The sequence below is a fragment of the Hyperolius riggenbachi genome, chromosome 1 (genome assembly GCF_040937935.1).
Source record: "Hyperolius riggenbachi isolate aHypRig1 chromosome 1, aHypRig1.pri, whole genome shotgun sequence".
Taxonomy (NCBI): domain Eukaryota; kingdom Metazoa; phylum Chordata; class Amphibia; order Anura; family Hyperoliidae; genus Hyperolius; species Hyperolius riggenbachi.
The window spans coordinates 477,727,858-477,745,479 of NC_090646.1; the positions used below are offsets into that span (position 1 = coordinate 477,727,858).

The window sequence follows — 17,622 nt, forward strand, 5'->3', positions numbered from 1 at the left end:
AAAAAATACAAAGTTTTATACATACATGGGGCTTCCTCCAGCCCCATGCGCACGGATTGCTCCCATGCTGCTGTCCTCCGCTACCTGCAGCCTCTGGTACTAGGTCCCGTAACTTCAAGTCGCGGCCAGTCTGTGCAAGAGGAGGTGCGCTCTCTACGTATCTCTCCGGCGGCAAACGTACGTAAGGTAGCAGTAAAAGAGCAATGCCACTGTTGGTACATGTGCGGATTGAGGACCGCTATGAGGTGCTGATACCACTGCACAATAAGCTGATTGGGATCACAAAGTTCTGGTAGGGAAAGACAACGTCACTGCAGCCAATAGAGGATAAAATTAATGTATGGTTTCAAAGCGGTTTTCATTCCGCACACATACCACCAGTCTAATTGCATTGGATACTAACACTGTAAACATATTAATATATACTATTGTTCTTTTTTATTGCCTCATTAAAAGAACTTTTACTTTAGCGCATGCCAATATTTACTTATTTGATTTTTATATGAGTACAGTCAGGGGTTTAAAGAGGAACAGTAATTAAGGATCGAAGCTCAGCCCAATCAGTAGCTGATACCCCCTTTCCCATTAGAGATCTTTACCCTTTCTTGAATAGATCATCAGGGGGTCTGTATGGCTAATATTATGGTCAAACCCCTCCCACAGTATGACAGTTTCCTGTCTGTAAGCTGTGTTGCATTGTGGGAAATAACAGTTTTTCCAACTGCCAAGCAACCAGTATCTCCCTCTGTGCATATGCATATTTATTAAAAAAAACTTTTAGCCTATCACAATGTTAGTGAGTGTGGTTATAGATTATGGCAGTTGGTGCTGTCTAGTTTTTTTTCTTGTCTGTCAGTAGTAAATATATTGTGCAGGCTCATTGTTTATCAAACAACATGAACAATTTATTAGGTGGCTATTGGCTAACAATCATTTCTTGATCTCTTCTATTTCTTAACGTCTCACTTTGCAATTTATTGATTTATTGATTTTCCCTTTTCACTAAAGGGACTCCGAGCAGTGCGGAAACTATGGTAAGATGCATATCATTTTAAAGCGCTCTTTCTCCTCTTTCCAATGATATATAAACCACCGCCCTACGCCTTTTAGTTTTCATGATTTTCATGATTTTCGCGATCAAAATTGCAGCAGCCGCGATTTCGATCGCAAAAATAGAGAAAACTAAAAGGTGTATGGCCGTGTTTTATGTGTCGTCAGAAAGAGGAGAAAGAGAGCTTTAAAATGATATCCATCTTTCCATAGTTACATTGTATTACACAGGGCGATTTTTTCTCAAAGTCAGCAGCTCCATTCAGCGACACATAAATCGCCGCCCTACGCCTTTTAGTTTTCTCTATTTTCGCGATTGAAATCGCGGCCGCGGCAATTTCGATCGCGAAACTTGTGAAAACTAAAAGGAGTAGGGTGGCGGTTTATATATCATTGGAAAGAGGAGAAAGAGAGCTTTAAAATGATATGCATCTTACCATAGTTTGCGCACTGCTCGGAGTCCCTTTTTAACTGCTACTTTTGGCAGCTGTTTGAAATCTACCAGTAAGGGTGCAGCACTGCATTCTAAATATATTGCTTATTTATTATTGCTTTTTATTTAAAAACCTAAACATACTGTACACAGGGCCGGATTTCTGGCTAGGCCACCTAGGCCATGGCCTAGGGTGCCAGAAAAATCAACTTTGTGTAGGGCGGCTGATGGGCAGGAGGCATTTGTATACAGCAAACAAGATCACAGACCACGCTAAATGTTATGCCGATTCAGTCCTGACTCCTCCACACTGCAGATGGAAGCAGCAGCCAGCAAGAGGCAGTCAGACCTGGTCCTTCCAGAGCCGTCCTGCATAAGTTTACAAATAGCAGCGGCGGCTGCAGGAAGTGAGACAGGCATGTGTGACTAACAAGCTAATGGGGATGAAAGCACACGTGGTAGGCAGCGGCAGGGGGAAGAAGGAACTCCGCGGTGGCGAGGCAGGGAAGCTGCTAACAGACAGCGTTAGGATGCAGAGGTGCATCGGAAGCCCATGGACCAGTCCAAATGCACAAAGGCACACACAGAGCGGGGCCTCCCTCTTCGGGATTACTTCAAGAACGCACGCAGTCAGCAAGGATAGTGCACACAGACGTGCAGGGCAGCATCCATGCTTGCTGCTGCTATCTCCAGTTTCGATCCAGACTGGCTGGTGTTTTGGCTGGTGATTTGTTGGCTTCACCTCCCCGCCCCCTGAAGCTTCACGTGGAGGAGACCGGAGCGTCAGGCTTATCTTCTCCACATCTGCTGAGAGGGACGCTCTGCAAATGGAACTAACTGTGTGCATGTAGGTGAGTGTATGGTATTAGCAGTCTGCCTGTGCTGGAATGGTGTGGGGGATGTGAGGGAATTGCCAGGGACTCGGGGCAGAGGTCTGTCTGATTTTAACATGTTCCTGGCTGTTGTGTTGTTTTATCTGTTCCTCAGATATGATGTTCAGGTATAACAAGCATGCAGACCAGGTTTTCTTACTCCCATCTGCTTTCACTGGCTGCATGCTTGCTGCAGTTGTGTGACTATATACCCAGGCTAAAACATTGCACTAGAAACAACTGATCTTTTTTAAAAGTAATGAATATGAGAGATTCTAAACTACTTTCAGTTGAGGTTTCCTTTCAGGCATGTTTAATGGAGGGGGGAGGGGGGGTTCTGGCTGAAGGGGGGTCTGTGGGGAAGAAGGGTTAGGCTGCAGCGAAAGGCTCACTTTAAATGAACACAGATTTGGGCTGGTTCAGATTTTCTTCCCTGGGGCTTCTTTCAGGCCCCCAGTCTATTAGGTCCCTAACTTACTGTAATTCTGACCTCCTCCAGAGTACCACTGGCCCCTCCAAAACATCTGATAGTCACCCAGTGTTGAATGCTACTGCACAGCACATGCGTGGGCCCATCTGGGTGCCTTCTCAACCACGCCCCCATAGACAGGAGCATTTGCAAACCGCGCCTGCAGTAGCTGGATCTTTTGGATGTGAAAGCGGCACCATGGAGAGAATCAGAAGTAAAGCAAGGGATCTGATAGACTGCTGGGAGCTGGATCTGATCTTCCCAGGGCACTTCCCCCTCCCCAGGTATTCCTTTATAAGTAGGGCTGTGGTGGAAATAGGCCATGCAGTGGTACTGCACTAGGGCCCAATGACGCTCTGTGTGTGTAGGGAGGTGTTTGGCTGCAGCAAAGGGCAACATTTAAAGTGAGATGTCTATAGCCTCCTTCAAGTGACATGGCTGACTCATCACATATAAATGGACGTGATCTGTGCAGCTTTCCATTGGCCTGAACATTCTCTTGTCACAGTGACTCGTCACAGACAGTCTTCAGGCAAATGGAAAACTTCAGAGACCAGATCCATGTATGTGGCTGATGCATCACTAGAAAAACTAGGTAGGAGGAGAAGGAGCGCTCTTCTGTAATCACACTGAGGAATCAGTCAGATAGTTATGGGATCTATGTAAAACAACTACTCTTGAACCTGATAATGGGTACACAAGTTTTAAAAAATGAGTTCTGGTTCACTACTTCACTTCAAAGGGCAGAGATTGGCAGTGTTGGGGGTGGGTGGGGGGGGGGGTGGAGGGGAATTGCTGTTGGTCATGGGGCGGCTGGGGATAGTTGGCTTAGGGCGGTAAAAAGTACAAATCCGGGCCCAGTCTGTACAGGATGAAAAGTCCATAATAGAATAGTAGTATATAATCCTTCCTTGCTCATGTCACTGTAAATAGCACTTAGAGGAATAAGAAAACATAAAATTAGTCCATCTAGATTGTAAGCTCACAGGGCAGGGACCTCCCACTAGTGTTTCCTGTTTCTGTTGTACCTATATTGGTAATGTCTCAAACGACACATCAAGTGTCAAGTTTATCTGTACTTGTGTTGCTGGTTGTCCTGATTGTTTAATGTGTTGAACTACTCATGGATCTGTGTTCCCCACTTTAGTTTTCCATGATGTGTGCAGCAATGCGGAAGATGTTAGCGCTATAGAAATGAAATAGGATAATACCTTACTTCTTCACAGATGCAAAATACAACAAACAGCAACAATAAAAAAATTTGTAAAGCACTTTTCCAGATGAACTCAGGGCTTAGCATATTTCAGTTCAGTCATTAGGGTGTCTTATTCCATAGAGAAAGTGGCATGGAAATAGGGGGTGCAAAGGTTGTGATCGCACCAGGGCCCTTGGGCTGAGGGGCCCTCACTCAACCGCAGTATTAGCTCTTTATCAGTCTTGTGCTTGTAATAATCACTTCTATAGATGCTTTGAATAGTAATAATCATTAACATCCACTTCTTGCACCTCTCACACTGTTGTTGTCCTTGGCAGGTTTTGGTGTGCCATATCAATTATCATGTATAAAGTGCTATGGGAAGGGGGGGGGTGCAAAGTAAAACTTGCACTGGGATCCAGAGCTCCTTAACTCCACCACTGCATATAGGTAAATGCCAGACTAAATACTGTAGATGGGTTTTCAATTTGGATTTCAGCATCTTCAGGAACTGTACTGTCCTGAGTTTAGTATAGAGTTCCACAGTGGAGGAGAAGCATGACAGAAGACTCTGGTTCCAAAGGCTTTGAGTTGGACTTTGGGGATAACCAGATTATTAGCTCCTGTTCATCTGGTGTTGTAGAAATAATGGTCCAGATAAAACAAATCTTCCAGATAGCCATGGCTTTAATTTTGGAAGGATTTGATTATCAGTAGGCCAGTCTATAAGAGTATTCTCGTATTTATGGTAACTGGCAGGGCGTTTGAAGAACTGGTGTTATGCGGCATTGGTGAGGTTGGTTTGCAAACAGCTTAGCTACAGCATTCACTACTTACTGCAGGCAATGCAGGTCCTTATTTGGAAGGTCAGCGCAAATGGCACTGCAATAGTCCAGCCATGATATTATCAGTGGGAACTAGGCATGGAAGATCTTCTAGAAGGATGGGAGTTTAATAATCGAAAATAGGAAGAGATTGGTGACATTTGGGAGCGCCGCTGTTTTGCTGCCAGAAATTAATGTCGGATGAGAAGAACTTCGGTTTTATCAAAAAAAAAAAAATGTATAAAAAAATTGCATGCACTCTCAGCAATTTAGGTGTTCTGTACAACAGAATTGGTCTATGAATAATGGAACAAAAATAAACCCTAGTGTATGTCCAAAAAATCGATTTATTGTTAATCAATTTTTTTATCAAAAAAATTGCAAGAGGAACTCCAGTGAAAATAATGTAATAAAAAAGTGCTTCATTTTTACAATAATTTGTATAAATGATTAAGTCAGTGTTTGCCCATTGTAAAATCTTTGAAATCACTGATTTACATTCTGAAATTTATCACATGGTGACATTTTTACTGCTGGCAAGTGATGTAGCTGCTACTTGCTTTTTTTTTTACAGTTGGAAACAGCTGTAAACAGCTATTTCCCACAATGCAACAAGGTTCACAGACAGGAAACTGCCAGGAGTACCATCGTCCTCAGAGTTTCTTGTGGAAGGGGTTTCACCACAATATAAGCCATACAGAGCCCCCTGATGATCTGTTTGTGAAAAGGAACACATTTCTCATGTAAAAGGGGGTATCAGCTACTGATTGGGATGAAGATCAATTCTTGGTCGCTGTTTCTCTTTAAGTGGTACTATATTATCCTTTCAGAGAGGTCAGCTGATAACATAATACCAAAGATGTACAAACATAAAACGGGGGGGGGGGGGGGGGGTCTTTTACAAACATTGAACAAGGGGGCAGCCTCATCGACCTCATGGAATGAAACATGTTTTTTGTAAGTAGGGGACTACCTGCAGTTGTATAATAATGGTGTAAAATGTTATAGTTATAGTTTGCCATTGTGCTCGCATTTTACCACATCTGTTAGGAAGAATTTGCGCACAGAGTCTATTTAGATAAGCTACATAATGTTTCCTACCTGTTATGCTGACTGTTACATCGGCACTCTGCGATGAGCTGATCTTCCTTCCATACATTTCCACCCAGTATTTGCAGGAATATTTTCCTGAAGCCTGATTGGTGGAGGTGGAGATTGGGTAAACAATACTTTGCATGGATTCCTTCTCATGAATTTTCTTCTCTTCCTGATAAATCTGGATACTTGCAGAGATTTCAGTTGGGGGTAAGCAGGTCACAGTCACAGATTCCCCTTTGGTGTAGACAGGGTATGAGGGGGTCAGGGTAATGGATGGAGCCGGTGGGATCTCTGTAACAGAAAGGTGACCTCATATATTTTGTCTTCACTATTAAAGATTTAAGATACATTAGACACAGTAATTACACAAAGATATCAACTGAAGTAAGATGGCAGAGATGGTGATAACAAGTATGTAGAACTTCTACCATGCTCTAGTCCAGGCATGTGCAAACTTGGCCCTCCAGTTGTTAAGGAACTACAAGTCCCACAAAGCATTGCAGGAGTCTGACAGCCACAGTCATGACTCATAAAGGCAAATGCATTGTGGGACTTGTAGTTCCATAACAGCTGGAGGGCCAAGTTTGCCAATGCCCGCTCTAGTCTCACCACACTGCAAATAGCCTGCTGAGGAGAAGAGAACACAAAGTAGTTACATAATAACCTTATACACTAAACTAAAGTAAGATGGCGTAATGAGTGTTAGAAATGATTTTCAATCTCATTCAAGATGCAAATCACAACAAAACAACAACAAAAACATTTGTAAAGTGTTTTCCCCAAAGGAGTCAAAGCCTATAGCTTGCCATAATTTAGTAATCGGTGCCAAGGTGGATTTTGCCATAGAGGAAAATGCCACATCTGAAAATTCCAGACAAAACAGGTTGTTTCTCAATCTAGACAAAAAAAACCTCCAGAGATGGAGCTGTCCTGGCCTAGGTACAGCATGACTGCAAGATCTAGTCCCTAAAGGTAAAAAGGTTGGAGTGAAGAGACTATATTGATAAAGCTGCAGATTCCTACCTGTAATGCTGACGGTTACATCGGCACTCCGCGATGAGCTGATCTCCCTTCCATGTATTTCCACCCAGTATTTGCAGTAATATTTCCCTGAAGCCTGATTGGTGGAGGTGGAGATTGGGTAAACAACACTTTGCATCGATTTCTTCTCATGAATTTTCTTCTCTTCCTGGTAAATCTGGATAATTTTTGTTGTGGCATCAGTTGGGGGTGAGCAGGTCAAAGTCACTGATTCCCCTTTAGTGTAGACAGGGTATGACGGGGTCAGGATAATGGAGGGGGCTGGTGGGACCTCTGTAACAAGAACATACATAACATATTTGGTGTTTCAGTTGTTTGCATATGCTCATTTTTAAAGACTGACATACTAGTCACAGTAATTATGCAATGTAGACTGAAGTAAGATGTTACAGACAGGTATAAAATGCATGGCAAATTGACATTATAGATAGCTCTCCTTTGTTCTTCCCCATTGAAATCTGAGCCAGAATTAATGTATGAGATTTGCATATTCTCCCTACGCTTGTAAGGACTTCCTCCAGTTACTCTTGTTTCCTCCCACATCCCAAAAATCTAATGGTACATTAATCTGCTGCACCCCAAAACTGGCTGTAGACTGTGATAGGGACATCAAACGATTTTGAATGCCTGTGATGTAAATCTGGGTCTGGGTGAGTGTGATATGGAGACTGCCATATTTATTTCCTTTTAAACAATATTAGTTGCCTGTCAGCCCTGCTGATCCTGACTGTGTCTCTAATACTTTTAGACGTAGACCCGGAACAAGCATATTCAGATCAGGTACTCTGACTCAGCTGACTCAGGTTTTACTGGACTAGACACATGCTTCTTACAGGGTTTTAACTCAGACACCACATATGCAGGAAGATCAACAGTACTGACAGGCAACGGGCATTGTTTACAAGGAAATAATTATAACAGCCTCCATATCACACTCACCTCAGGTTGCCTTTAATTTATTTGTATAGGGTTTCATTGTAAGTAGTTTAAGCACATTAACCTCCTTGCCGGTTATCCCGAACACAGTTCGGGGTAACCTGCGCAGGAGGATTTCTCAGGCCCCGCTGGGCCGATTTGCATAATTTTTTTTTCCTACACGCAGCTAGCACTTCGCCGCCGGGGAAGCCCTGCAGGAAATCCCGTTCTCAACGGGATTCCCTGCATACTCTGATCGCCGAAGGCGATCGTAGTGGGTGGGGGGATGCCGCCGCTCAGCGGCTATCATGTAGCGAGCCCTGGGCTCGCTACATGATTTAAAAAATTTTTTTTTAAAAAGTGCAGCGCTGCCTCCTTGCCGGATTTTTTAGAACGGCAAGGAGGTTAACCACTTCACTACTTTTTCCCCTTCTGTACCAGACCAATTTTCACCTTTCAGTGCTCCTTCCATTCATTCACCAATAACATTGTCACTACTTATAACAACAAAACGATCTATAGACTTAATTTTTGACACCAATTAGGCTTTTTTTGGGTGGTACATTTTGCTAAGAATTATTTTGCTCTAAATGCATTTTAATGGGAAAAATAAGAAAAGAATTGAAAAAATAATTAGTTCTCAGTTTTTGGACATTCTAGTTTTAAAATAATGCATACTACCGTAATTTAAACCCACACATTTTATTTGCCCATTTGTCCGGGGTATTGCAACGTTTAAAATATTTCCCAAGTACAATGTATGGCGCCAATATTTTACTTGGAAATAAAGGTGCATTTTTTTCAGTTTTGCATCCATCACTAATTACAAGCCCATATTATCAAAATTAACAGTAATATACCCTCTTGACATACATATTAATAAAGTTAAAGAGAACCTGTAACAAAAAAAAAGTTCCCTTGGGTGGTGTACTCACCTCGGGAGGGGGAAGCCTCAGGGTCCCATTGAGGCTTCCCCCTCCCCTGTAGCTGCAGACAATCCAGCGCTGGCTCCCCTGAAGTGTCCGGCAATCCTCCCTTGACAAGCCTGACTAGCACTGATAAGCGCTGATTTATTTACCTTTCCTGGCTCCAGCGGGGGCACTTTTGCGGCTCTCGGCACGGAGATAGGCGAAAATAGCCGATCTCTGTTGGGTCCGCTCTACTGCGCAGGCACAGGGGACTTGCGCCGGCGCAGTAGAGCGGGCCGACAGTGATCGGTTATTTCCGCCCTTCTCCGAGCAGAAAGCCGATTCTGCGGCTGCGCTGGAGCCGGGAAGGTAAATATTTACATCCCCACTGTTCGGGGAGCGTTATCCCTGCCGCCGTGGGACCAAGAAGGATGGGGGAAGCCTCAATAGGATCCGGAGGCTTCCCCCGCCGGAGGTGAGTACCCCTCAGGGGAGTTTTTTTTGTTACAGGTTTTCTTTAAGTCCCTAAGGTAACTATTTATGTATTTTTTTATTGTCTTTTTTCATGCAAAAGTTTTATTTGGGTAATTATGGGAGAGTGTGGGAGGTAAGGGGTTCATTTTAAATGTATGCGTGGGTCTTTATATTAACCATTTCAGCCCGCGGGGAATTTCTACCTTATGCATCAGAGCAATTTTCAACTCCCATTCATTCACTAATAACTTTATCACTACTTATCACAATTTATTGATCTATATCTTGTTCTTTTCCGCCACCGCTTTTTTTTGGGCGGTACATTTTGCTAAGAATTATTTTTTTTATAAATGCATTTTAACAGGATTAATAAGAAAAAAATGGAAAAATTCATTATTTCTCAATTTTCATCCATTATAGCTTTAAAATAATCCACGCTACCATAATTAAAACCTATGTATTTTATTTGCCCATTTGTCCCGGTTATGACACCATTTAAATTTTGTCCCTATGACAATGTATGGCGCCAATATTTTATTTGGAAATAAAGGTGCATTTTTTCCGTTTTGCGTCCATCACTATTTACAAGCTTATAATTTAAAAAATGTTCATAGTATACCCCTTTCAAATGCATATTTAAAAAGTTCAGACCCTTAGGTAACTATTTATGTCTTTTTTTTTTTTTAATTGTAATTTTTTTTCCCATTAATTTTATTTGGGTAATATTTTGGTGTGGAGAATAAACAGTTCATTTTTAATGATATTATATTTGTAAATTGTAATGTAAAACATATGTACATGTAGTTTTACTATTTGGCCACAAGGTGGCCACCTTCAGTTTTTTTCCTTGTGCTTCTCGCTAACCGGAAGCACAAGGGGCCGTGGAAAATTTTACGTGCAGAAAGACTGAAGCCTCTTGTAAGTGGTTCGGTTTTTCTGCTGGAGACACGGATCGTTGATCGGGAACCATGTTCCGTTCACTGATCCCAGGGCTACCGGGGGGCAGCACGGGGGGGGGGGGGGGGGGCGCCCGCGATTGCTGAAGCGAGGCACCGCAGCAGAGCAGCCGCCCGGACGTGAGCCTCACGTCCGGGCGGCAGAAATGGTTAAAATACCGGTAAATGAACGTAGGTGTAATTTTACTATTTGGCCACAAGATGTCCTTGTGCATTATTTCCTGTTAGCGTACTATTAGTAGTGGAAGTAATGTGTGGATGTGTTACTTCCTTAGTTACAGTGACTGCAGGCTGCAATGACTCAGTGACGCCGGTAATCATTGACACGAGGACTTAAATCAATGAATGGGAACAGCTGTTAAATGATCTCCTCTCTAACACAGGGGGTGAGAACGTGCGCAGGTGCGAGTGTAGGGGCGTGCAGCGGCCGTTCATTTCAATAGACGATTATTTACATCCCTGGGCAGGAACTGAAGTCCTGCAGGATGTAGATAATCTGTCTCAAATTACCTAAGTGGTTAAAGCACATTGAAAACAATAACAAAGAAAACCCAAAAAACGTTATGCTTTATGTCCAAATCTAGATTGTCTGAAAGTAAATCATTTATCCACATTTCACTTTGTATAACACATGACTCGACTTACAGACTCACAAACTTCATGGAATGAAACATGTTTGTATGGAGGGGACTACCTGCAGTTATATAATAATGGTGTAACATATATCATAGTAATAGTTTGCCATTGTGCCCACATTTTGATACATTTGTAAGAATTTGAGCACAAAGACTATTTAGATAAAGCTGCTTATTGTTTCCTACCTGTTATGCTGACTGTTACATAGGTACTCTGTGATGAGCTGATCTTTCTTCCATCTATTTCCACCCAGTATTTGCAGGAATATTTCCCTGAAGCCTGATTGGTGGAGGTGGAGATTGGGTAAACAATACTTTGCATGGATTCCTTCTTATAAATTTTCTTCTCCTCTTGGTAAATCTGGATGATTTTGGCAGACACATCAGTTGGGGGTGAGCAGGTCACTGTCACAGATTCTCCTTTAGTGTAGACAGGGTATGAGGGGATCAGGGTAATGGAAGGACGCAGTGGGATCTCTGTAACAAGAAGGTGGAATGCATAACATATTTGGTGTAGGTTTAAATTTTTTGCATTTGTTCATTTTTAAGACTTAAAGCACCTTGAAATTGAATAATAAAACCATAGGAAGTAAATATATATATTTCAAATACTTACCTCCTGCAGATTGAGCTCGCCTCCCTCTCTTGACTGTTCCTAGTCACTTTCACCCTTAATCCATCTAAGGAACCAGACTCCTCTGGTTTAAAAATGGCGCCAACCCAGGAAGTGCTTTTAGGTCAGCACCTTCACATGCACTGAATGCGTCTCAGCTCCCTGAGGATGGACTGGGCACAGACAGACGAGGACTTCCCCTTCCACCTTCTCCATATTCTACGGGTGTCCCGTAGAATAATTAGGAGCAAAATTGCAGGGATGGAGGTGGGCTTAAGGTGGGTGCTGTAAGGAATTTTACAGCAATAGCTACAGATACTATTAGTAGCATCCTCAGTTCAGGGGTACTTCAAGATATTGTAGTCACAATAATTACGCATCATAGACTGAAGTAAAATGTTACAGCACAGTACAAAAAAGTATGGCACAGTGGCATAATAAATAGCACTCTCACTTTGCTGCTCTGCGGTCCCTGGTTGGGTAAAATCAGGGTCAGGATTGCTGCATGGGGTTTAAATGTTCTACCTGCAGTTGCAAGGGCTTCCTCCAGGTACTCTTGTTTCTCCCATAGCCCAAAAACCTAATGGTTAGTTAATCTGCTGCCCCCAAAACTGGCCTTAGACTGTGATAGATACATTGGACTATGGCTATGGTAGGGATGAGAGTGTGGTCTCCTCTGACAGATGAGTTTACTATAAAGGGATTTTACTGTAGTTTAAAGTGGGATAAAGCTCTGACATGACATTCAATAAAAATGTGTTTACCTACTTATTACACATGCAGGTAAGCATCATATTTGCTTTTGTGCACAAGTAATATTGTCTGTCTACAAATTACAAATTCCTAAAGTACAATTTATCTGCTCAGAAAGCTCCCACTGCATTTTATTACATAGCTACTGTATTTATATATTAAAATATATCTCGTGATCACTTCTCAGTTACACACATACTAGAAGCAGAGAAAGCTCAGTTTCTGCAGTTTGTTAATGTTTACCAAATGTACCTGACAAAGAAATGTAAACAAAAGATAATGTTATCACCTCATCTGATGGGGTGAAGCAAGGACCTTTCAATTGAAGAACAAAGTGCTGTGTTTAAAGGTCGGTTCACACTTGTTTCAAAACCGTATCTGTGGCTCAGTTTTTTTTGCCGTGGACAAAAATGGAGCCACGGATACCAATGTTAAAAATATCGTCCGTCTTCATACACTTCAAAAAAAGGATCCGTTGGCTCCGTTTTAGGGAATTGAACGAAGAGTCTGGATTGTGCAGATTTTCACAGAGCCTGGATACCCATAGAGGCAATGAAAGGCAACACAAAAATGAATCTCCCTCTACACAGAGAAATTTGCACATAAAACGAATGCCAAATTAGATTGCCTACTGCCTCCTCCATCCCTCAGCGTCATCTTTGCGGACCTGTTTATCCAATAGAAACACACAGGAAGGAAGGACACATTTTTGACATGTTTAAATGGACTAGAAACGCATGCTACAAAAGCACAAGATTTTGAAAAATGGATCCGTTTGTAGAAAAACTGATCCATTTAAAATGCATTCCGATCTGCAACCTGACAAGTGTGGACCGACCCTTACTGAATGTTTCTCTGCTATAATTTTTTTTGTGGTACTAGATTTTATGCTGTAAATAATTTTTTAGAGCAAAGAGGAAATACTTAAGGGGCCCATACACTCAGCCGATTTTCTGGCCGACTGATCGATCCCGATCGTTCGCAAATCGGTTGGCCAATCGACCGATCGATGGCCGATTTCGATCGATTTCGATGGATTTCCATCGAACTGGCAGGGTGGAAAATTTAGGTCGATCTGATGAGATTGCTTATCAGTTTGCATTGGCCTTAATGGAAATCTGATGGCAAAAAAAATGCCATCAGATCGAATTTCAATAGATTTCAAACTGAAATCTATTGGAATTCTATCCTGGTAAAAAATGTTCTAAAAACGCATCAGATAGATCATCAGATGCATTTCTTATCTATCTGCTGCCAATCTGACGAGTGTATGGGCACCTTAAGTGTCATATCACTGTAATGCAAAACGCATTGAAAACAACAACAAACATGTTTATGCTGTATTTCCAAATCCACTCAGGATTTGATTCATAGGTAACCTTAAAGAGAACCCGAGGCGGATTTATTACTGTAAATCCTAATAGGACACAAAGGCATGTCCTGTGCACAATGATCTATCTATATTTGCTTGATATCAACATATTGATAAAAAGCAACATTGTTTCAACAGATTTTCATTGGATTTGATGTTTATATTGAATCTCGTGTCTAATCTACTAAAAAAAAAACAATAATGTATGGCCACCTTAAAGAGAAACTGTGCTGAAAATAATGTAATGAATAATAGTGCTTTTAATATGAATTTATAAATTATTTAGTCAGTAGCACATTGTAAAATCTTTTCTCGCCCTGGCATACATTCTGAAATGTATCTTTACTGTTGGCAGGTGATCTCTGCAGAATGTTTGTTTACTCCCTCTTTTAAAGCCAGTAGATATAATATCTGCTTCTGGGAGTAAGAAGGAGGGAGATTTTATATAACTAAACAGTCTATGCTAAACATCACTGGGAGGGTGAGGTTACATACCAATATACAGCAATATTTAGATATAGGAAGTGTTTCTGACCTTTGCTGCATTTTTCCAAGCACAGCAATCTCTGCCACTCACCTTGGTAACAGTAGTGAAGAGCATCCTGGTTTCTCCCTACACGACCTATACTGTAGATCTGCTGTAATTACCATACAAACCATGGTGTAAACTAGGAAAACAACCAAAAATGTTCACCTTTCTAGCTTAAAAATGTGAATCCTATTTTCCTGCACTCAGAAATGTTGCTAAAATAGTACCCATAGTCATAATACATTTTAGTGTTTTTTTACCGGCAATGTGGATAGTGATAGGCATGCTCTTATTGGACAGCGCGAAGCTTCCGTTTTCCAGTGTCTTGTGTAGGCAGTGGTATGGGCCGGCATCCTCCGTTGTCTGGATTCTGTACACAAAGACACTGCAGCTTGTGCTCTGTGCTGCGGAGTGCACTTTTAATCCTTCTTTGTAGAACTCAAACACCTTGTTAGTCACGGCGGGATCAGTATCGCAGCAAACCAATGTTATATCGTCTCCTGGTACATAAATTGCGTGATGTGGCAATAATGTTAATAGAGCAATATCTGCCAAGAGAAAAAGAATAAAATAGAGAATGAAGGGAGCCACAATATAAATTAGACTCCTCTTGAGGCCTGTGTGGGGCCAATCGGTCAGAGACTGCTAACGGGGAAGCCTGGGGTGGAACGCTGGGACCGGGAGGAGAACAGGAAGGCTCTATAGGACCCAGAAGCCTTCCCTCTCCTTAGTTAAGTATGATTTTGTTTTTTGTTTTTAAATTAAACTTCAAACTCCCTTTAGTGCTAAAGAGAACTGTACTGCCTTCAGCCACATACTTTATTTGGATTACATTACATAATGGTGGATTGACTCAGTATCTTTTCACAGTCCTGTTTTTATGAAAACGTAAAACAATCCTCAACATTTTATGAAATAGAGGTTTATGGGAAGTCTGCAGGAAGTAAAAACCCTCTCAAGGGGTACCATGCTACATAATTTGGTTGAAAAAAGACATCTGTTCATCAAGTTCAAGCAGAGAAAAAACAGTCCTGAACCCGCACATATTCCTTGGATCTAGAGCAGTGTTTCTCAGCATTTCATTGGTATGAACCTCTTTTAAAAGCCTGTGCTGGCCAAGTACCCTTTGGTATGGTAAAGAAACTTAATGAAATATAGCAAGCCCAAGTAACCCCTGCACCCATCAGAAGTAACCCCTGGGGTATGCATAGCACATGATGAGAACCTAGGATTATTACATAAAGGCAAAGGAGAAGGTTTGGGCCAACTAGCCTTACAGCAAACCTGAACCAAAAATAAACATATGATATAATGGATTGTATGTGTAGTACAGCTAATCAATAGAACATTTGTTGCAAAGAAAAGAGTCTCATAGTGTTCCAGTACAGGAAGAGTTAAAAAAAAAACTTTAGTTGTTATCTATGCAAAAGAGCTTTTCTCAGCTATTCGACCCACTGGGTTTAATACAGTCCTGTTTTCTGAAGCACTTAAACAGCCAAGAAACAGTAAGAGACAGCTTGAGATAAGGTTTTAAGGAAGGAAAGTTCAAAGGGTCATTATTTCTGCTTTGTTTTATAGCTTAAAAGACAGCGTGTGATGTTAAATATGCAACTGTCAAAGTACGATGCAATGTTATATATAAAAAAAAAATTCTTTGCTACTAGTGTTCAATTTCTTATCTGTACTACACATAGAATTCATTATATCACAGTGGTGTACCTACCATAAGGCTGCAGGTGCTCACGGCACTGGGTGTAGCCATGGCAACAGGTGATGCTGTGGTGCACAGTCACTGTGTTCTTACACCTGGGACCATTTTTCACAGTTTGGGCAACATTCAGGAAAGTTGTCGGCGATGCGCGACCTAGTGGACAGTGTCATATGCAGTGGGTTGGGGGCGGGGTTTTTTTTCCCCCATATAGGGAGATAGGGAGTTTAGTTGCCCCAGTATGGCTAGTATAGTTGCCCCAGTATAGCCAGTATAGTGCCCCAGTATAGCCAGTATAGTGCCCCAGTATAGCCAGTATAGTGCCCCGTGTAGCCAGTATAGTGCCCCAGTATAGCTAGTATAGTGCCCCAGTATAGCCAGTATAGTGCTCCAGTATAGCCAGTATAGTGCCCCGTGTAGCCAGTATAGTGCCCCAGTATAGCTAGTATAGTGCCCCAGTATAGCTAGTATAGTGCCCAGTATAGTTAGTATAGTGCCCAGTACAGCCAGTATGGTGCCCCAGTATAGCTAGTATAGTGCCCAGTACAGCCAGTATAGTGCCCCAGTATAGCTAGTATAGTGCCCAGTACAGCGAGTATGGTGCCCAGTATAGTGCCCCAGTACAGCCAGTATAGTGCCCAGTACAGCCAGTATAGTGCCCAGTACAGCCAGTATAGTGCCCCAGTATAGCTAGTACAGTGCCCCCGTATAGCTAGTATAGTGCCCAGTACAGCCAGTATAGTGCCCCAGTATAGCTAGTACAGTGCCCAGTACAGCCAGTATAGTGCCCCAGTATAGCTAGTACAGTGCCCAGTACAGCCAGTATAGTGCCCCAGTATAGCTAGTATAGTGCCCAGTGCAGCCAGTATAGTGCCCCAGTATAGCTAGTATTTTGCCCCAGTATAGCGCCCCAGTATGGCTAGTATAGTTCCCCAGTATGGCGCCCCAGTATAGCTAAGTGAGTGCCCAGTGTAGCGCCCTAGTATGGGTGGGTGTGTTGGTAGTGCCCCTCTCCCCAAACGGCCACGCGCCTGTTACCTTATGGGACTATAAGGAAGGAAGCGGCCGTAATAGGTAACAGGAGCGGTGGCCGCGGGGGGAGGGGCGAGAGGCCAGACACGCCGCGGCCCGGTAGGAGACTGCCAACGGACCGGCAGTGGGTCGCGGCCCGGTGGTTGGGGACCCCTGCCCTAGACTATTGATTATTTATCCTGATCAGAGTAATGAATCAATAATGCAGGGCAGTCTGCTGTTGCAGAAGCCAATGATACAGGTGCTGACAGTTGACTTCTGTAGTGAGCAGAGAAGCAAGCTGCAGGTGATTTAGATTAGCTTTATTGCAGGTAATCTTATCTCTTTTCCCAGCTCCCCATGTTGTCCACCTCCATGGCCCTTTCCTTTTTTCAGATTTTAATGGCTTCTTTTAACAGCATGTCCCTGACAAACAGCATTAGTGATGTCTGCAGTCCGGGTGAGAGGCCTTCCTGCCATTTCTCCTTTCACACCAGGCTTTCTGTCTTGTGCCTCTACCTCTTTATTCCCCCCCCCCCCCTCCTCCTATGCATCACCCTCTTTTGTATATCCTCCTTTTTTGACTGTCCTCACAGGAGCTCACAATCTAATTGTACCATAGTCATAGTCTAATGTCTAGTTGGCTCCGTCCACATCCTGATGACTCCTTTTCCCCCAAAATTTGTAGCGAAACGCTCGGCGCCCCAACCCGTCAACCCTCCCATCAAAAAAATTTGGTTGTTGTCTGTAAATAATCAGCACCGGT

General features: G+C 42.6%; 1 protein-coding gene across 2 annotated transcripts in view; it reads right to left on the bottom strand.

Moving 5' to 3' along the window:
- The window catches only part of LOC137554609 (basement membrane-specific heparan sulfate proteoglycan core protein-like), a 55,825-nt gene extending 41,348 nt beyond the window's left edge, over nt 1-14,477 (bottom strand). For both annotated transcript variants that reach the window (XM_068271510.1, XM_068271509.1), the window contains exons 1-4: nt 14,398-14,477; nt 11,057-11,347; nt 6,965-7,255; nt 5,945-6,232 (exon numbers count right to left, since the gene is read on the bottom strand). In XM_068271510.1, coding sequence (XP_068127611.1) covers nt 5,945-6,232; nt 6,965-7,255; nt 11,057-11,347; nt 14,398-14,422 — 895 coding nt within the window. In that variant the 5' untranslated portion in view covers nt 14,423-14,477. The remainder of the gene's footprint in view (nt 1-5,944; nt 6,233-6,964; nt 7,256-11,056; nt 11,348-14,397) is intronic.
- Between the last annotated feature and the right edge of the window lie 3,145 nt (nt 14,478-17,622).